Genomic DNA, 18,529 nt, shown 5'->3' on the forward strand with positions numbered 1-18,529 from the left:
CCCTGCTCTCATTGTGTTAGTGACTGACTGTATCTAGCTCTGATTTGGGGTCTGACTGCCTCCTTTGTCAACCAGCATGAGCAGAGACACATCTTGATTTAGACATTGCTCCAAAATCGTAGATCCTGGAAGAAAATCACACATTGAAAATCACAAAGACCTGTAATCCCAGCACTCGGGAGGCTGAGGCAGGAGGATCGCTGTGAGTTTGAGACCAGCCTGAGCTACATAGTGAGTTCCAGGTCAGATTCAACTACATAGTGAGACCCTGTCTCAAAAACCAAAAAAAAAAAAAAAAAAAAGAATATCACAAAGAAATTTCTTTTGTATATAATGATTTTTTCTTTTTTGGTTTTCTTTTTTCTTCTTCATCTTTACCAGTTTATTAGGGTTCCTTTATCTTTGTTTCTTCCATTTCTCTTTCCTCCTTTTCATATCATATAGTTTAAGGTTTCACATATTTCCTCTCACATTCCTCCATTCCCAACCCTACATAAAAAAAACATTTTTTTTTTTTTTTTTTTTAGGGATCAAACTCAGAACCTTGTGCTTGCAAGGCAGGTGCGGTGCCACTGAGCTAAATCCCCGGCCCCAACCCCTCCTATTTTTAATAGTATAACTATAAAGCCTTGTTTATCTTGAGATAGTAACTATGAAATAACTTGAATCCTCCATCATTAGTGGAGCTATACCTGTCACATTTAGTACACAATACCTAGAAGTCAATACTTAGGTTGTCTTCATATTTACATTATAATTGTGGATTTCTTCTTTAGGGTTAAGGGTAGTACATACTGGTTCTTTTTTTCTTCCATTATTAGCTCTCATGATATGGTAATATACAAACTGTCTTAGACAATACTACTGTAGCTGATTTCCTTGACATTATCAGGGTTTCATTAATTGTTGCTATTAATGTTTTCTCTGTAAGCCAATACCCAGCTTACCATTGTGACATTAATGATATTATATAGTACATTCCCAGAGAACGTGGGTGTGGGGCCTCAATCCTGAATTAACTGCAGTGGCCAGATTTTGGGACTGAGACAAAGGACTATTGTTAGCCACATACAAATTCATCACTAAAAAACAACTAAAGAGATCTCTGAGTACCAAAAAAATCTTTAGATTCTAATCCACCAAAAACCTCAGCGCAAAATGAAACAAACAAACAACAAACATAAAAACAATAGAAACTTAAGAAATGGAACAAAACACCTCCCAAATCTCTCAACTCCTCCAAAGCTTTAAGAGGGAGAATAGCATAGCATAGGCCACAAGCCTGAATTATTTGAAATGACAACAGAGGGGTTTAGATAAAGAGTAACTTAGTGGGATCACAGAAGACACAACTAAGCATATAATGAAAGTAATAGCCAAAATGATCCAGGAACTTTCAGAAGACAGTAATAAAAAGCTAGCTGAGCTATACAAAATGATATAAAACATGAATGACCAGCCTAGCAAAGAATTAAGAATCCATGAAAGGATTTCAATCAGAAATTCCAGAGATTAAAAAATTATATTGAAGATGGGGCTGGGGATTTAGCTCAGTGGTTCTGCCACCTGCCTTGCAAGCGCAAGGACCCGAGTTCAAAACCTGGTATCCCCCCAAAAGAATTATATTGAAGGGCCAGGGATTTAGCTTAGTGGTGCTGCTGCCTGCCTCGAAAGCGCAAAGTCCTGAGTTTGATCCATGGTACCACCAAAGATAAAAAATAAATAAAAGTATGGGCAGTAGAATCAACAAGTGACAGGACAAAATTTCACCATTGAAAGAAAATGATGCCTTCAAAGACCAACTATTCAAGGACATCTTAAATGCAACAAACAAACATGAAAAATGGATTCAACAGAAGACGCTAGATGATACAAAGACTAATCTAAGAGTAATCAGAATGAATGAAAAATCAGAAAACAACACAAATGGCATAAAAAACTTATTCACAGAAATAATGGCAGAAAGCTTCCCAAACATAGAGAAAGAAATAAACAGATAAGTGAGGGATACAGAACTACAAATAGCCAGGACCAAAAGAGGACCTCTCTGCACCACATTAAACTCAAGGAACCAGAAGTCTAAAGATAATAAAGCTTTATGGTTAGACTATTAAAGATATAGGGGGTTGGGAATGGGGGAATGCAAGATGAAATATCTGAAACCTTGAACTATTTTCCTGAAGAAAATAGATAAGAGGTTTTTATCTCAGTCTCATAAAAGCCATATACACGTCATATTAAATAAGAGGAGCTGAAAGCATTCTCTCTAAAATCAGAAAGAAGACAAGGATGTCCACTGTCACCACTCCTGTTCAATATAGTTCTAGAAACATTAAAAGCCAGGTGTGGTGGCGCACACCTGTAATCCCAGCACTCGGGAGACTGAGGCAGGAGGACTGTTGAGTTCGAGACCAGTCTGGGCTACATAGTGAGTTCCAGGTCAGTCTCCACTACATAGTGAGAGAGTGTCTCAAAAAACAACAACAACAAAAAAAATTAGACAGAGGAATTTGGCAAGAGAAAGAAATAAAAAGAGTATGAATATGGAAGGAAGAAATTCAACATTACTTGTAGGTGATTTGATCCTCTACAGAGGATCCCTAAAACTTCTCCAAAAGACTCTTACAGTTAATAATCTAATTGAGTAGCTCAGCAGGATACAAAGTCAACATTCAAAACATCAATAGTGTTCTCTCACACCAGTAAAAACTAGAGAGAAATCAGGGAAACAATGCCTTTTACAGTATCATCAAGAAAAATGAAATACTAAGGAATTAACCTTAACCAAGGAGTGAAAGATCTTCATGATCAAAACTATAATACTCTGAAAAAGGAGATCAAAGACGATGTCAGAAAATGTGGGCCAGGGATTAGCACTGAAAAAACTGTCTAATATTTTGGTAGCAAGACTAAGCTTAGATGCTCAGACACTTAGGGTTAGCAGTAGCCTATATGTACATAATGTATGGTGTTTTGTTTTGTTTTGGTACCAGGGATGGAACTCGGGTCCTTGCGTTGGCAAGGCAGGCGGCAGAACTACTGAGCTAAATCCCTGGCCCTGTACGGTTGTTTTAATATAAAAATATTCCATGGGCTACAAATGTGGCTCAGCAATAGAATACTTACCTAGGTTGTGTGAGGCTCTGGGTTAAAAAAACAAAAACAAAACCTGTTGATGTATTTAGCATTTTTTTTTTTTTTTTGCTAGCATCAGATATATTTACTTTCAAATATTTATCAATTTAATTATCAGAAACATGGATTAACATTTGCCAAACAGGCCAAAAAACATATAAAACAACTATAGTAAATCAAGGTACATTTTTTAGATACATTGTTTATTTTTCACAAGAGAAACCATGCAATATTCAAGTCTGTGTGTCTGAGTTCACTTAACATTACGATCTCAAAGTGCACCCATTTTCCTACAAATGACTTATCATTTTATGGCAGAGTAGTACTCTACTGTGTATAAACAGATTTTCTTAATCCAATCATCTATTGAAGGACATATAGGCTGCTTCCAAGATTTAGCTATTATGATGTGCTGTTATAAACATGAGTATGCATGTATTACTGTAATATGACATTTATTTCTTTTCAAAATATCTAGAGGAGGACTAGCTGGTCAAATGGAATTTCTATTTTTAGTTTTTTGAGGAATCTCTATACTGACATACTGATTTTACCAGTTTATATTCCCACCAACAAACAATGAGGAAGCATTTTTCCCCTAGCCCCAAGGCTCTCTAGCATTTGTTATGGGATATTTACACTGTGCTCGCACTCCCCCCCCACCAACTCTCAGGTCTTTGGGCTTGCAAGGCAGGCACCAGAAACACTGAGCCAAATCCCTGGCTCTTCTTTCTTTTTAAGACAAGATCTTGCTGTGTAGTTCAGGCTGCCTTTGGTTGGCAGCCATTCTATATCATTTCGGGGAAATTTAATTTCACAATTAAATTATAATTAGGGCTATCTGAGACCTAGTCTTCTTGCCTGTGGGCCAGGTATGGCATGTGGAAACATAGCTCTGTTTTGCCTCTTGTAAGAACTCAAAGCTCACAGCTCACATGTGAGGCGCAAATGGTCCTGTGATGCTGGGACACTCAAGGGCAAGATTAGATCAGCTAAAGATATCCTAGTTCTTTAAAACCCTGAGGGGCAAAACAAAAGGTTTCACCTGGGGAGGGACAAATTCCTTCCCAACTTAACTCATCCCACCAATTGTTGTAAGAATGTTTTGCTCATCTCATTGTCCTAAACTCCTCATGGATTCAAGTCATAATATTGCCACAAGCCTCCATCATCTGATACTTCCTCGATTATAAGATCCTAGTCAATATAGGATTATCACTGCCCTCTAAGTCATCTTACTCTCCCTATGAACCCAATAATTAGTGGCAAGCTCAAAGTGTCTTTGTCTACTCTGACGCACTCCTGGGACCACCTGGCCCCCATACATTCTGAAATTGTGCAAGTCTTTATTGTCTTTTTTTCTTCAGTCCTCGCTGTCCCCCTTTCTAGGCAGTCAGAGTATTGATCACTCTCCACCAGGCCTTGAACTCACTATGGAGATCAAGTTGGTCTAGGTCTCATGGTGATCCTCCTGCCTCAGCCTCCTGTGTGCTGAGATTAGAGGCATGCGCACCACACCTGGGGGGTGTTATGTGATTTCTTGAAGAAAGCTATTCTTTTTGGAGTGAGATGACAGAGCCTTCTATTTATTAATATATATCATAATATTAAAAGTAAGTTAACAGGCTGTTAATATTTATAAACATTATATTAAATTAGACCCAGCTAAGTTAAATTAATTAGTGGTGAATATAGGAAACTGGTGAATATATGAAAGGAGAAACGGTGATACTGTGACAATACTTCCCTTACTAGGTTAAATGTAACATACCCCAGCTGCTTGGATACTTTCTTCCTTGGCTTCTTCTCCTTTTCCCCTTCCTCTTTCCGTTTCCGCTTCTTCATCTCAGTATCATCTTCTTTTATTTTGGGAAGCTGTAAAATACATATTTTTTAAAATGCATCATTTATAGGAGTATGCCTGTTTGATGCTTTCAACCTTTTCTCAAGTGTCCAGGTCCATTAGAATTACTTGCTAAAAGTCCAGTCCAGGTTCCTGGTGTCCCTGAGCACTCTCACCTAGAGTTTTGATTCACTTATATGGGGTGAGGCCCTCTGAATTTTGAATACACACTTTAGGGATTCTGGTGCTAGGAAGTCTTTGCACCCCATGTCTTTGCATAAAGATACTATTAATTTCTTAACCTTACACCAGACAGACTAGCAGCAGACTATTAGACCACATCTGAAGAGAAATATACTAAAAAATATAATTCTACAATTATATAAATGTCAGTTTTCCTATATCTGCATTTCATTTTAAAGCATGTAATTATAGATTAAACAATGGTTAATATTTTACTTTTCCTTCCACTCACAATTGTGGCACAAGTAACATTCAAAATGTATATCTTATTAATTCAGTGCTCTCTTTACTATTGTAAAATCAGATAAACCCACCTTGGGTGGCTTGTGCTTCTGATTGTCTGTCATATCTTCCTCTTCAGTGTCTGAAGCTTGACGAAACTGCAGAGTGCCAGTGTTGATATAAAAGCCTCCATATTTTGTTGTTAGAGAAGCAGGAACTAATTCATCATACTATATTTTAAAAAAAAAGTTTCAGATATATCCTACTATCTGTAATTCTACAAATATGTCAAAGAAATTCACCCACAAGAGCATCATCTTCTTTAAATACTAACTATAAAACTGCAAATCCAGCAATCCCACTCCTGGTACAGACTCAGAGGAATGTAAAACATACACACTGCACTCCTGTTTTCACTGCAACCTTACTCACAACAGCCAAGATATGGACACAACTTGAGTGCCCACCGATAAGTATTTGTAAAATGTGGTTATGTCTACACAATGCAATGCTATCCAGCCTCTAAAATCAGGAAATTCTGTCATTTGCAATGACACAGCTGAACCTAGAAGACAGTGTTAAATGAAATAAGCCAGGCAGAGAGGCAAACACCATCTGACCTCCTTTATGGTGGAATCTAAGAATGTTGAGCTTTTAGTAGTAGAGAACAAAAAGGTAGACAGACACCAGAAGCTTGGGAGGAGAAGCAGAGGGGAGAAGGGAGATGCTCATTAATGGGCTCAAAAAATAAGTTCTGGCAAGATTCCGAGTTCAATCTCTGGTACCAAAAACAAAAAACAAGTTCTGATGCACAGGAGGGGACTAGAGTTAATAATAAGGTATATTTCAAAATAGCTAAAAAGAGAATTTTAAATGTTCTCACCAAAAGAAAGAAAACTTTCTTTGAGGTGACATATATACTAATCACTGTAAAATGTATATACATATATCAAAGTATTACAGTGTATCACATAAATATGTACAATTATTTTTAATTAAAAATAAACTAAGGGCTGGGGATTTAGCTCAGTGGTTCCACTGCCTGCTTTGCAAGCACAAGGTCCTGAGTTTGATCCCTGGTACCAAACCAAACAAAACCAAACAAAAAAACAGAGCAGCACTAAAAATAAAACTAAATACAAGAAAAAAAGAGCAATGAGGATGTTCACAGGATAAATTTAGAAAAAGTTAATATCTGGAATAAAAATCAGTTCTGATTATTTGGTATTGATGAGAAAGGAATTTCTTTTAAAAAAGCCAGGAATGTAGCTCAGCACTAGAGCACTTGCCTAGCACAAGCAAGGCTCAGGATTCAATTCTCAGTACTGAAAGAAATAAATTAGTACACAATTTAAATATATTAAAAGAAAAAAACCTGCAGACATGGTAGCACATACTTGTAATTCCAGAACTCTGGGAAACCAAGGCAGGAGAATCACAAGTTTGAGCCCAGCCCAGGCAACATAGCTAGCAACTTTGAGAGACTGTTTCAAAATTATTTTTTTAACCACTTACCAGTTCAATTATTTAAATACAAGATGATCAAAACTTGGGGCCAGGGATTTAGCTCAGCGGTTCGGTGGCCTGCCTCGCAAGTGCAAGGACCCGAGTTTGATCCCCGGTACCAAAAAAAAAAAAAAAAAAAAACTTGTGTATTTTTGTTAATTTTGTAAGATAACGGGAAATATGAAAACAAATTTTATCAAATTTACTTTGATTTTTCTGTGTATGGAATATCTTAAAACATTCAATACACAATGCAATGTTACACTCTGGGGAGTAGTATTTAGTCTCAAAATATTTTGCATTGGTGTCTTTCTTTGAGCAACACACTTTACACTATTGTGTTGGCTTTTTTTTTCTCTGTGGGTGGTATAAATTCAATAAAATGTCCACCCACTAAGTGTAACAGTGAAGACATCAACAATAGACATCCTGGTCAGCATTTCCCTATCCCATATTTTTCAATTCTTTGTTCTATTAGACCTAATCTTAATTGTAAATGACTTTTTGAACCCCTTGTTTTACATAAATAACAAACAAGTTCTATACTGTTTATTCAGAAGATACAAAAACATTTTATAGTAATATTTTTTTCTTGCTTTTTTTGATTACAGGCTAGCTTATTAGATGTTGGTCAACTCTTGTCAACACCAAAGAATTATTATAATCTTTAATCACTACTGGAATGTTTTTAGTTTGTTCTTTTCAAGTTGTATTATTTCTGTATTATGAATAGTTGACAATAAGGAGAATCTTTTTTGTGTTTCCATTTCATAACACAGACTTTTCTTCTCCGATATGCTAACATTTACCTCTTTTTCAGTTTTTTCTTTTGTAGATCTTTTGGCACTTCCTTTCTATTCACCCTCAGTGTCCCAAATGTGTTTGTTTTGTATTGTAAAGGAATATCACTGAGTTATGGAGAAGTATAAAAATTATATCTAATGTACTTACAGTAAGAGTTTTATAGATTATTGCACAAAATTGTTATTTTTCACAAATAAAATAAACATGAATTAGTAAAAGAAAATAACCAGAACTTATTAGATTTCACTAGAAACGAACATCAAAGGCAAATACAATATTCTAAATTTAAAAAGTGTGAAAATAGTTGATATAAAATAATACACAGCTGGGCATAGCAGCACATGCCTGTAATCCCAGCACTTGGAAGGCTGAGGGCCATAAGACCCAAGCCAGTCTGAGCTCCATAGTGAGTTCAAGGCCAACCTGAACTGCATACCATTATAGACCCTGTCTCAAAAACAAAAACAACAGAGTACATCTTGTGCAAACAAGAAATGACTGGTTGAAATGATACCTGCCTGAGCAACACTCAGGTTAAATTGTTAAATGGTTAAAGGGCTGGAGATGTAACTCAGTGCATAGGCTCTAGGTTTAAACTCTAGTATTACTCTCCCCGCAAAGAAAGTAATTTCTGGGACCAGGAATTTAGCTCAGTGGCACTGCGCCTGCAAGTGCAAGGTCTTGAGTTCAATCCCAGGTGTGGCGGGGGTGGGGGGAAGCTTGCCTAAGGGCCAGGGATTTAGCTCAGTGGTTCCAATGCCTTCCTTGCAGGCACAAGGTCCTGAGTTTGATCCCTGGTAAGGGGGGGGTAATTTCTGGAATAATGAAGTAAATTCTAAATACATCATCTGCCGAGAAAAAGTTAAGGATCATCTCCATTATTACTCTTTTCATTGCTATTTATTTTCACTCCATTCTCTTTTTTGGTGAGACAGGAACTCACTAGATAGTGCTGATTAGGTTGGAACTCACTACTTAGCCTAGGCTGGCCTTGAACTTGTGATTTCCTAGCCTCAATCTCTCAAGTGGTTGGATTACAGGTATGCACCAACAGGTCCAGCCAGGGCTATCGTTCTAAGTGACAAACAGTTCCGATGCCAAGTGGAAACAAGTTAAAACATGACAGATTTCATCTCCTACCAGATCAATATGTAGTTTTTAATCATGAGAGTATGAAGAATAACAAAATTATTTTCTCTATCTTAATTCTATACTTTAAATGGGGATGAATGTTTAAATGCTTAAAATAAAAATGACATTGTATTTTAAGGGGAAATAGAAAAATACATGCCTATTTCAGTAAGCATATATTTGAGGATCTAGAATGAGTCAGGCACCCTACAGGAAAGAAAAGACTCAAACTGTCTAAATCAAACTATATCCCAAAAGTCTGGATTTTAAGATTTATCATGATCTCACCTGGAAGATGAACAAAAAGTCAACATTAAATGAAGGCAAAATTAACTACATGAAAGTGTTCACATGGGAATGAATAAAAGGGACTACTTCTAACACTGCAAAGATACCTGTGACCTGGGCTCCCAACCCTCTCCCCCCTCTTCTGGAGTTCTTCATATTATAAATCTAGATTTAGGTTAGAGAGGTTTATGTTTTTCATTTTTTAAAGAAAATATTCTTTACCATGCAAGGAATATATCTATCCTACTACTTACTATAAGAATACCAAGTATAAAAAGTCGTGATATTAACTGGAATCCCTTTATATTGTATGGAGCATAAGAGAAAGAGAACCCAATTTACTCTTGTTGAATCAACAAGAAACGAAATGAGGGAAGAAAAAAGAGGAAGAAGCCGGGTGTGGTGGTGCACGCCTGTAATCCCAGCACTCAGTCAGCTGAGGCAGGAGGATCGCTATGAGTTCAAGACCAGCCTGGGCTACACAGTGAGTTCCACAGCAGTCTGAACTACATAGAGAGACCCTGTCTTAAAAAACCAAAAAAAAAAAAGTGTACTGATAAAAAGAGGAAGAAACTACTTCCTTGCGGTTCCTTATGGTAAATTACTGTAAAGATCTCTGAAGATCTTACTGAAAAGAGCCAATACTATCTGTAAGTAAAGGAGAGGTGTCAGAAGGATTAATAGGGAAAATACTGCATTATTTTGAAAATATGTAAATATGGTAAGATAAATATAAATATACTTTGTTTACATATACTAGTACAATGCTTTCTAGTTTTCATTATTTTCATATAAATGGTTCATCTGATCCTCATGATACCCTTGTGAGACAAGGAAAGAAAACATCAGTCCCATTTTATAAGCACCCTACCAAAGCAATTTAATTTGTTTATGGCAAAGTCATAGGATGTCTTTCGACCCATTCACTACAACAAGCAGTTTCTTCATGAAACACATTCATTACCAGGAATTCAGGGTGATCTTGATGTGCTCAAAGTCTGTCATCTTACACAGCACTCTGTTGGGCTTTCTCTAACATAACACTCTTTAGAAGAATAAATTTTTTAGGAATATCTCATTTAGCCCCTAAAATAGAATGTGTTAAGTGGCAATGAACTTAAAAACCAGAGGGTCTTGATTGAGCCCCTTTGCCAACAACTAGCTATGGCAGTCCAGCCAAATCACTTAACAGCAGTTAAGGTTATAAAACAGGGACAGTAGTATTTCACAAACTGCAAGTGAGGGGCCAGGGATTTAGCTAGGTGACAATATGCCTGCCTTGCAAGCGCAAGGTCTTGAGTTTGATGGTCAGTACTGAGAGAGAGAGAGAAAAGCAGGATACAAAGTGCAAGTGAAATTTAAAAGGGACAATTTAGTGTTCATGCCTGGTGTTTATTAGTAATAAAGAAAATTCTGGGCCCGGGATGTAGCTCAGTGGCACAGTGCCTGGCTGGCAAGCATGAAGCCCTGAGTTTGATTCTCAGGACAAAAAAAAAAAAAAAAAAAAAAAAAAAACAAAAAAAAAAAAAAAAAGCCATCCATTTATAATTTAAATGTGAAGTGTAAAATAATCTTCAAAGCATTTTCAGGTATTTTTAGTAATTGGTGGCACATGATTCTGAAAACTGGGATCACATAATTTTCTCTCTGAAATAATTACAAACGTGGAAAGCTAACAATACAATCAATAAGAATAAGCAACCACTTGACTGAATTATAATTGTGCGTCTGGCTTATCATATAAAAAGAATAAAAGAGCTTTGATTTGCATTTCCCAATAGCTAATTTTTTGCACACCATTACTGGCCATTTGTAATTCTTCTCCTTGATATATACCCTATGGAATTAAAGTTAGCATACCATAGAAACACCTGCATATCATGTTTTCTGCGGCACTATTTTTAATAGTCAAAATATGGCCTCAGCCCAGGTGTCAAACACATAAAGGGGATGTGTGCTTGCGAATAAAGTGAGCACTACTATCCAGACACAAAGAAAAGTGAAATCATGTCATCTGCAACTGGAGACCATCAGGTTAAGCAAAATAAGCATGATAGTATCACATACTTCCCCTCATATATGGAATCCAGAAAAAACAAAAAAAGACATGAAAGTAGAAGGGAGACTGTTAGATAAGAGGAAAGGTATCAGGAGAGTGACAGGAGCAATAGACACAATCATTATGTTATACACATGTATGAAAGTACCACCACAAAACCCAGGATTTTGTAAAATATGCATTAAAAATGTGTATATTAGAAAAATGATTAAAATTAATTTGTTAAGGGCAACAATTCTAAATTACTTATAAAGACAAACAACCTACATTTTAATTCTATTTTCTCTTATGAAACAAGGATATTCTTGTTTGTTTGTTTTTTGAGACAGGGTCTCACTATGTAGTTGAAACTGACCTGGAACTCACTATGTAGCCCAGGCTGGTCTCAAACTCACAGCGATGCTCCTGCCTCAGCTGGAGGCAGTGTGCTGTGATTACAGGCGTGTGCCACCACGCCTGGCTGAAACAGAAACCTTTACTGTCATAAAAATGTAAGAGTAATTTTTGTTTTTGTTTTATTTGAGATAGTCTCACTAGGTAGTTCAGGCTATACTTGAACTTGGGGTGATCCTCTTGCTTCTGCCTTTCAGTGCCGGGATTACAGGTGTGTGTCACTATTTCCACCTACAAGTGTTAGTAACTGTTAACAATTTGTATCTACAAAATTTATCCTTATTACAGTAGTAGCTTTCAAATTTTCTTTACTACAACCTAAGTGTAGAACACATTACACATCAAAACTTAGCACACATACAAGCAATAAAAATGATATACTCTATAATAGCTCCTATTCTCGTTGATCTCATTTTCTTTAAAAATACTAGCCATCCCTTCTAAATTGATACAAAATCCAATTATAGGGTTACAAAAGTAGGCCAAAACGCAGCTTGTTAAAATATTCTAAATGCTAAAAACAGGTATTTAAAATGCTATTTATGAAGGGCACATACTATATGACTTCAAATATAAGACATTGTGGAAAAGGCAAAACTATGAAGATAGTTAAAATCAGTGGTTGCCAGGGCTGGGATAAGGAGGGAGGAATAAGTAGGCAGGATTTTTAAAGAAGATAAACTATGCTATATGGTATGTGGTAGATAGGAGACATTAATGCATTTTACAAAACTGCAGAACGCACACCATCAAGAGGGAGCCCTAATGAAAACTATGGACTCAGTACAACACTGTCTCAATGCAGTTCATCAGCTGTAGTAAAGGTGTTGCTGTGGTAGCCGATGTCCATGGTAAAGGAGGCTGTATGGCAGGGGCGGGAGTATATGCAAGCCCTCTGTACTTTCTGCTCTATTTTGCTGTGATTCTAAAATTGCTTTAAAACAAAGCAGGATTTGTTTTGCTTTGTTTTGCTTCACCCTGAGCTAAATCCCTAGCACTTTTATCTCCTGAGACAGGGTGTTGCTAAGTCACTAAGTTGCCCAAACTAGACTTGCTCTTGCGATCCTCCTGCCCCAAGGTGCTAGGGTTATAGGCGTGAACCACCCGGCTAAGGTTTATTCAAAAACCTATTTTTGTAAGTATGAGTACATGCAATGCCCATGACTTAGTTCTGTTTTAGCTTCTCAGAATTCAAAATCTACATATAATATCAACACTATATCAACTCCTGGTTCTTTTTAAACTGCTTTATGGTCTCCAGCATGTTTACATTCTTATCTTATCTGAGGCTCAGAACAGCTCTGGGAGATAAGGCACAGCAGAGCAAACTAGAGATGCTAAAAGACTTGGTCCAGGTCACATGGTGAATTAGAAACCAATGTAGAATTAGAGTCTAGCAGTGGTGGCGAACCTAAGGCACACGTCCTGCAGCCGGCTATTTGTTTTCACTGAAAGCTCTAAAGGGTTCACCATCACTGATCTAGGATTCCTGCACTGAGTTCCAAATCACAGTCAAGACTCTAAAACATCCCCTGATCCAAACCATGGGCTGGCAACCTTTTGGGGAACAGGAAGTTTCTCTACTTTCTTTTTAAAGAGAAAGAAGATTCCAAGGGAAGAGCTGTAGGATTTGATCAAATCTGAATGATAAGGGATACTTAATAATCTGCCATTGTATTAAGGCATGCAGCAATTTAGAAATTAACAGTATTTTATACATATCCTCCAGATTCACCTCAACCCAGTAGCTCCAATGTTCAAGACTCTCCGAGGCGGACGTGGTGGCTCATGCCTGTAATCCCAGCATCGGGAGGCTGAGGCAGGAAGATCACTGTGAGTTCAAGATCAGCCTGGGCTACATAGTGAGTTCCAGGTCAGTCTCAACTACACAGTGAGACCCCCGCCTCAAAAAAAAAAAAAAAAAAAAACCCAGATTCTGTGGTTCTAATCTTGGAAGTCATTTTAAAATACATCTGCCCTGAGGCCAGGGATTTAGTTCAGTGGTGCCTCCACCTGCCTTGCAAGTGCAAGGTCCTGAGTTCAATCCCTGGTACTAAAATAAAAAACAAAACTGCCCAACTCTGGAAATATTAATAAAAATCCAAGATGTAAATGTTCTCTGACCAATAAATTCTACTCCTAGAAATTTATCCTACCCATGTTTGTGCTCCATAAATATTCTGTATACACATTTACTTAAATAGATAAATGCAAACAAAATGCTCAACTACTTGTAAACACATAGCACTGGAAACAATTTAGATGTACATCCCTCCCTAATAACTATTTAAATGGAATATATCTATGTGCTAATACGTAAATATTTCTAAAGTATGTTGTATTTTAATAGAAAAACAGTCTTAAAATATAATAATATAATCTCATTTGGTAATTTTTAAAAGAAAATAAAGGTCATACGTTTACATGGAAATTTCTAGACAACTACACAAGCTGCTTAATTTTACCTCTTGGGAGGGAAAGCATTTGGGGTACTTTTGCTCTCTTCACAGCCATGTTATTTTACCGTAAGTATGTATTGATTTTATATTAAAAAAATAATAAGACCCCCACCAAAAATCTCTTCTTTAAGCCTCATCTCCAGAAATTCTTACTCAATAGGTCTGAGTTAAAATAAACTTTGTTATTTTTCACCCCGTAGAACCAGTAGTAATGCAATGCTTTTTAACATTTGGCTAGAAATTTTTCTATTTTCCCTTCTTTTTAAAACTTATTTTTGTTCTCTGTATGGGCAAGGGATGATAATGGAATTACTCACAACTACACAGTTCTGAAAATGAGCAAACTACTAATGAAGCTCCAGATTTTCTCAGGACCTGGAAGGGCACACAGCAGACCCTAAAGAATGGTTCAGTACAAGGCTCATAAACCATGCTTGCCAGCCAAGTTCAGCTGCCAGCTTGTCTGAATCCAGCCAGTTAGAACTGGATGCTGCATTTCATAAATGGTCAGGGAAGAAACTCCAAAGATGACTATTTTATAACAGATGAATTTGGGGTTTGGGAGGTGTGGCTCAGGGTAGAGTGCCTGCCTAGCATGTGAATGACCCTGGGTTCAATCCCCAGCACACAAAAAAAACAAAACTAAACAAAAAAACATCCCAAAATCATGAATTTCAATTTCAGAGTCCATCAATAAAGTTTCACTATAACACTGCCACAGCCATTCATTTATGTATCGTTTATGGCTATTCTCATCCTACAATGGTAGAGTAGCCATAATGGGGACTATATGGCCCACAAAGCCTGTAATATTTACCATGCAGCCCTATATAGGGAAAAAGAAGTGCTAAAACCTAGTCTAGTACATACAGTAGTACCATAAAGACTCACAATAAACCAACCCCACATGACAATATTTTATTTTTAAACCACAAATATTTAAAAAGCTCAAATAAAAACATTCATTAAACTATGTAAGTTACTTTGCCATGGACTTTTACTATTCCAAATAGATAATTTTCTGCTGTATTAAAGGTACATTACTCACAGCCTCTGAGTTATCAATAAATGGATCTGTCTCATCATAGCCAAAGCCTATATCAATTAAATCTTGTAGCCGATCCTTCCGGTGTTTACGGGGTTTCCCACCCTGCAAAGAACAGATACATTAGCTGATTCAGTATTCATGCTGTTTGCATAAAATTTAGAAATACCTGTTAGAAGAATTCAAATCATTTCTATAGATATACTGCCTGCAGGAGGTTAAAATCTCCCCACACCTTGAATATAAACTACCTGGTAACTTGCTTCAGAGAACAAAAAGGGGTATAAGGTTCAATGGAAAACTGCCTGGCATAACCTCACCCATGTGACAGCCCACTCAATAGTGAGGATCATGTTGATGGCTTAGGCCCCTATTTCACCTTTGTGGCCTTTCTTTCAAAGCCTGTAACCCAGCCAAGACACGAGGAAAATGTCAAACACAAATTGATGGATAGTCTTCAAAAATAAGTAACCAGGGCTGGGGATTTAGCTCAGAGGTTCTGCAGCCTGCCTTGTATGCGCAAGGACCCGAGTTCGATCCCTGTACCAAAAACAAAATAAGTAACCAGTGTTCTTCAGAGTCAAGATTATCAAAAAGAAGGAAATTTTGAAGAAAATGTCTAGATGAGACTCAATGATTAAATTAGCTGTGGCATTCAGGATGGGAACCAGAAACTGAAAAAGGACATTAGGAGAAACTAGTAAAATCCAAATAAACTATGGATCTAATTAATTGTAGTGTACCAATGTTGGTTTCTTAGCAACAACAAATGTACTACGGGAAGGTAAGGTTAACAAGGGGAAGAGGGGAAGGACAGTATGAGAATTCTCCACATTCTCTTTCCAACTTTTCTATAAATCTAAAATTATTCTTAAATACTTTTGAGGTACTGAGAATTAAGCCCAGGGCTTTTACACTGAGCTATATTCCCAGCCCTTTAAATTTATTCTTTCTTTGGGATAGTCTCACTAAACGGTCAAATTGTCCAGGGTGGGCTCAAACTTGGAATCCTCCTGCCTCAATTTCCAAGAGTGCTTGGAATATAGGCATGCACCACCACATCCAGCTAAGATTATTTTTTAGTGTCATATGATACACAATACATATAATATATGAAAATGAGTACTTGCAAAAACTGCTGAAACCCAAGTGAGGACTGTTGTCTAGTTGGATGTGTGCTGCCAATGTCAATTCCCTGGTTTTGATGACTATAGTTATGTAAGATCTTTTTGTTGTTTTTTGTTTGTTTGTTTTTTGAGACAGGGTCTCACTACATAGTTGAGACTGACCTGGAACTCACTATGAACCCCAGGCTGGTCTCCAACTCACAGCGATCCTCCTGCCTCAGCCTCCCAAGTGCTGGAATTACAGGCGTGTGCCACCACACCCGGCTAGTTACATAAGATGTTACTACTAGGAGAAGCTGGGTGGTGGGCACAGAGTTGGCTATATTTGCAACTTCTATTGAGTCTATAATTCATTTAAACATATGAAACATTTAAAAATAGTAGAAGAGTGACAAAATAAAACAAAGCACTGGTGTAGATCCATTATTCAGGTCATATCTTACAGAGAACCCTTTGGTTCTCACTGGTAACTACCTAACTCCTTAAGTCACAGATGTACAATGCTACATGTATCCTAGAGATTCTGTAAAAGTTTGGCATAAGTAGTTTAAAAAGTATTGTGGTACTACTGTACTAACACATATGTTAGCTCAGTCTAAGTCCCTCTTTTTTTTTTTTTGGTATCGGGGATCAAACTTAAGACCTTGTACTTACAAGGCAGGTACAGTGCCACTGAGCTAAATCCCTGGCCCCTAAGTCTCATTCTGAGTATTTGGATTGACTCAAAAGTCAACTAAACTTTCTTTCTCTAAGCTGACTTCTAACATGCACCCACCGAGTTTTTTTTGGTGGGGCAGTCATAGGGGGATGGCAGAGAGATTGGGGCAGGAAGGAGGAGAACAAGGAGGAGGAAGGAGAGTAGAGAGAAAATGGCACTAAGGACACTGGCTCCCAACTGGCTATCCTACCCCTCAGAGCCAGAAGAAGCTTCAGAGAAGGCTTGGAATGCATAATGAGGATCTCTGTCCTCATTTGGCTGCATTCTCACACGCTTCCCAATGCAACTGAATTCAGATGGTTAAATGCACTTTATTAAACATGGCTCTTAAATAAAGGCTGTTTCTTTTTATGCAAAGAAACAGTGATTTGCTCCATCCAGTCAGTGTAAGAGGGCAGGAAACAGTGAAGATGGATTTTCACCATTGTGCAAGCCCTTCCTGAGTAATGTGCAAAGGGGAAGAGGGGAAAACGGTTAATTCTAACCAAATGCTGTGTTTACATTACATATTAATGTTGAAAACTTAACCCCACATGAAGCTATGACTCTACTGTATACTTTTCAGAACACAAAACACTATTACTAAACCAATACCAGAGAAGTAGTATCATGTGACAAAGTAGTGGACCCCACATTTTGTTTATTTATTTTTATTATTTATTTTTTGTACCAGGGATTGAACTTGGGTCCCTGAACTTGCAAGGCAGGTGGTGGAACCACTGAGCTAAATCCCCAGCACTTGTTTACTTATTTTTAAAAAATGAGCTGGGGGGACAGTCTCACTAAATTGCCCAGGGAGAGCCTTGAACTACTGGCCTCAGACTCACAAGTAGGTGGGACCACAAGTTCATCCCACACAGCTGGCTTGGTTTGTTTTCATTTCTCTCTCTCTGCTCATATTTTAGAGTTTACAAGTTAGGTAAGTTTCAGATGCTGGGGACAAACACAGGGTGGCAATGCTTTTATTTTGTTCTTTTAGGCCACTGAGAGCAAAGTCTCAGAACAACAATCCTCCTATGAAATACTAGTTGACAACCTTAAACATACACACATGCATATGCACATATATACACACATATGTACAACACGGATACACACTTACTAAATGCACACACATGCATGTGTATTTTGTAACTCTGCAAACTGGGACCTGTACACTAGTTTATAGAATTACAGTGAGAATCAGAAGTCTGGAGAATCAAAGGGATATTTCTGGCATGGGAAGTTACTCTACTGATGAACAATTACACACAAGCTGGCAGATATATAAGGAATAGTTTCACCTTGAGAGAGCAATGTGGGAGAAGGAGTGAGATACCTAAGGAATGTATAAAAACTCAAAGGTAAAAATCAAGAAAATGAGGCCTGTCACATATGTTTAAATTGAAAGAATTGGAATAGCTATAGGATGAATGTAAAAGTAAACATTAGTAAAAAGTATTTCTCTGAAATGAAAAAAAAAAAGCAATGTTAAAAATCAAGAGGGGGCCTGGGGATTTAGCTCAGTGGTTCCACCATCTGCCTCACAAGCACAAGGACCCGAGTTCGATCTTGGG

General features: G+C 37.4%; 1 protein-coding gene across 1 annotated transcript in view; it reads right to left on the reverse strand.

Annotated features, from left to right (window-relative positions):
• The window catches only part of Ubn2 (ubinuclein 2), an 89,683-nt gene that overhangs the window by 46,588 nt on the left and 24,566 nt on the right, over nucleotides 1-18,529 (reverse strand). The window contains exons 3-5 of the mRNA XM_010631719.3: nucleotides 15,132-15,233; nucleotides 5,536-5,673; nucleotides 4,907-5,010 (exon numbers count right to left, since the gene is read on the reverse strand). Of these exons, the coding sequence (XP_010630021.1) occupies nucleotides 4,907-5,010; nucleotides 5,536-5,673; nucleotides 15,132-15,233 (344 nt within the window). The remainder of the gene's footprint in view (nucleotides 1-4,906; nucleotides 5,011-5,535; nucleotides 5,674-15,131; nucleotides 15,234-18,529) is intronic.

The sequence above is a fragment of the Fukomys damarensis genome, unplaced genomic scaffold, assembly GCF_012274545.1.
Source record: "Fukomys damarensis isolate Sample0158 unplaced genomic scaffold, DMR_v1.0_HiC HiC_scaffold_16, whole genome shotgun sequence".
Lineage (NCBI taxonomy): Eukaryota > Metazoa > Chordata > Mammalia > Rodentia > Bathyergidae > Fukomys > Fukomys damarensis.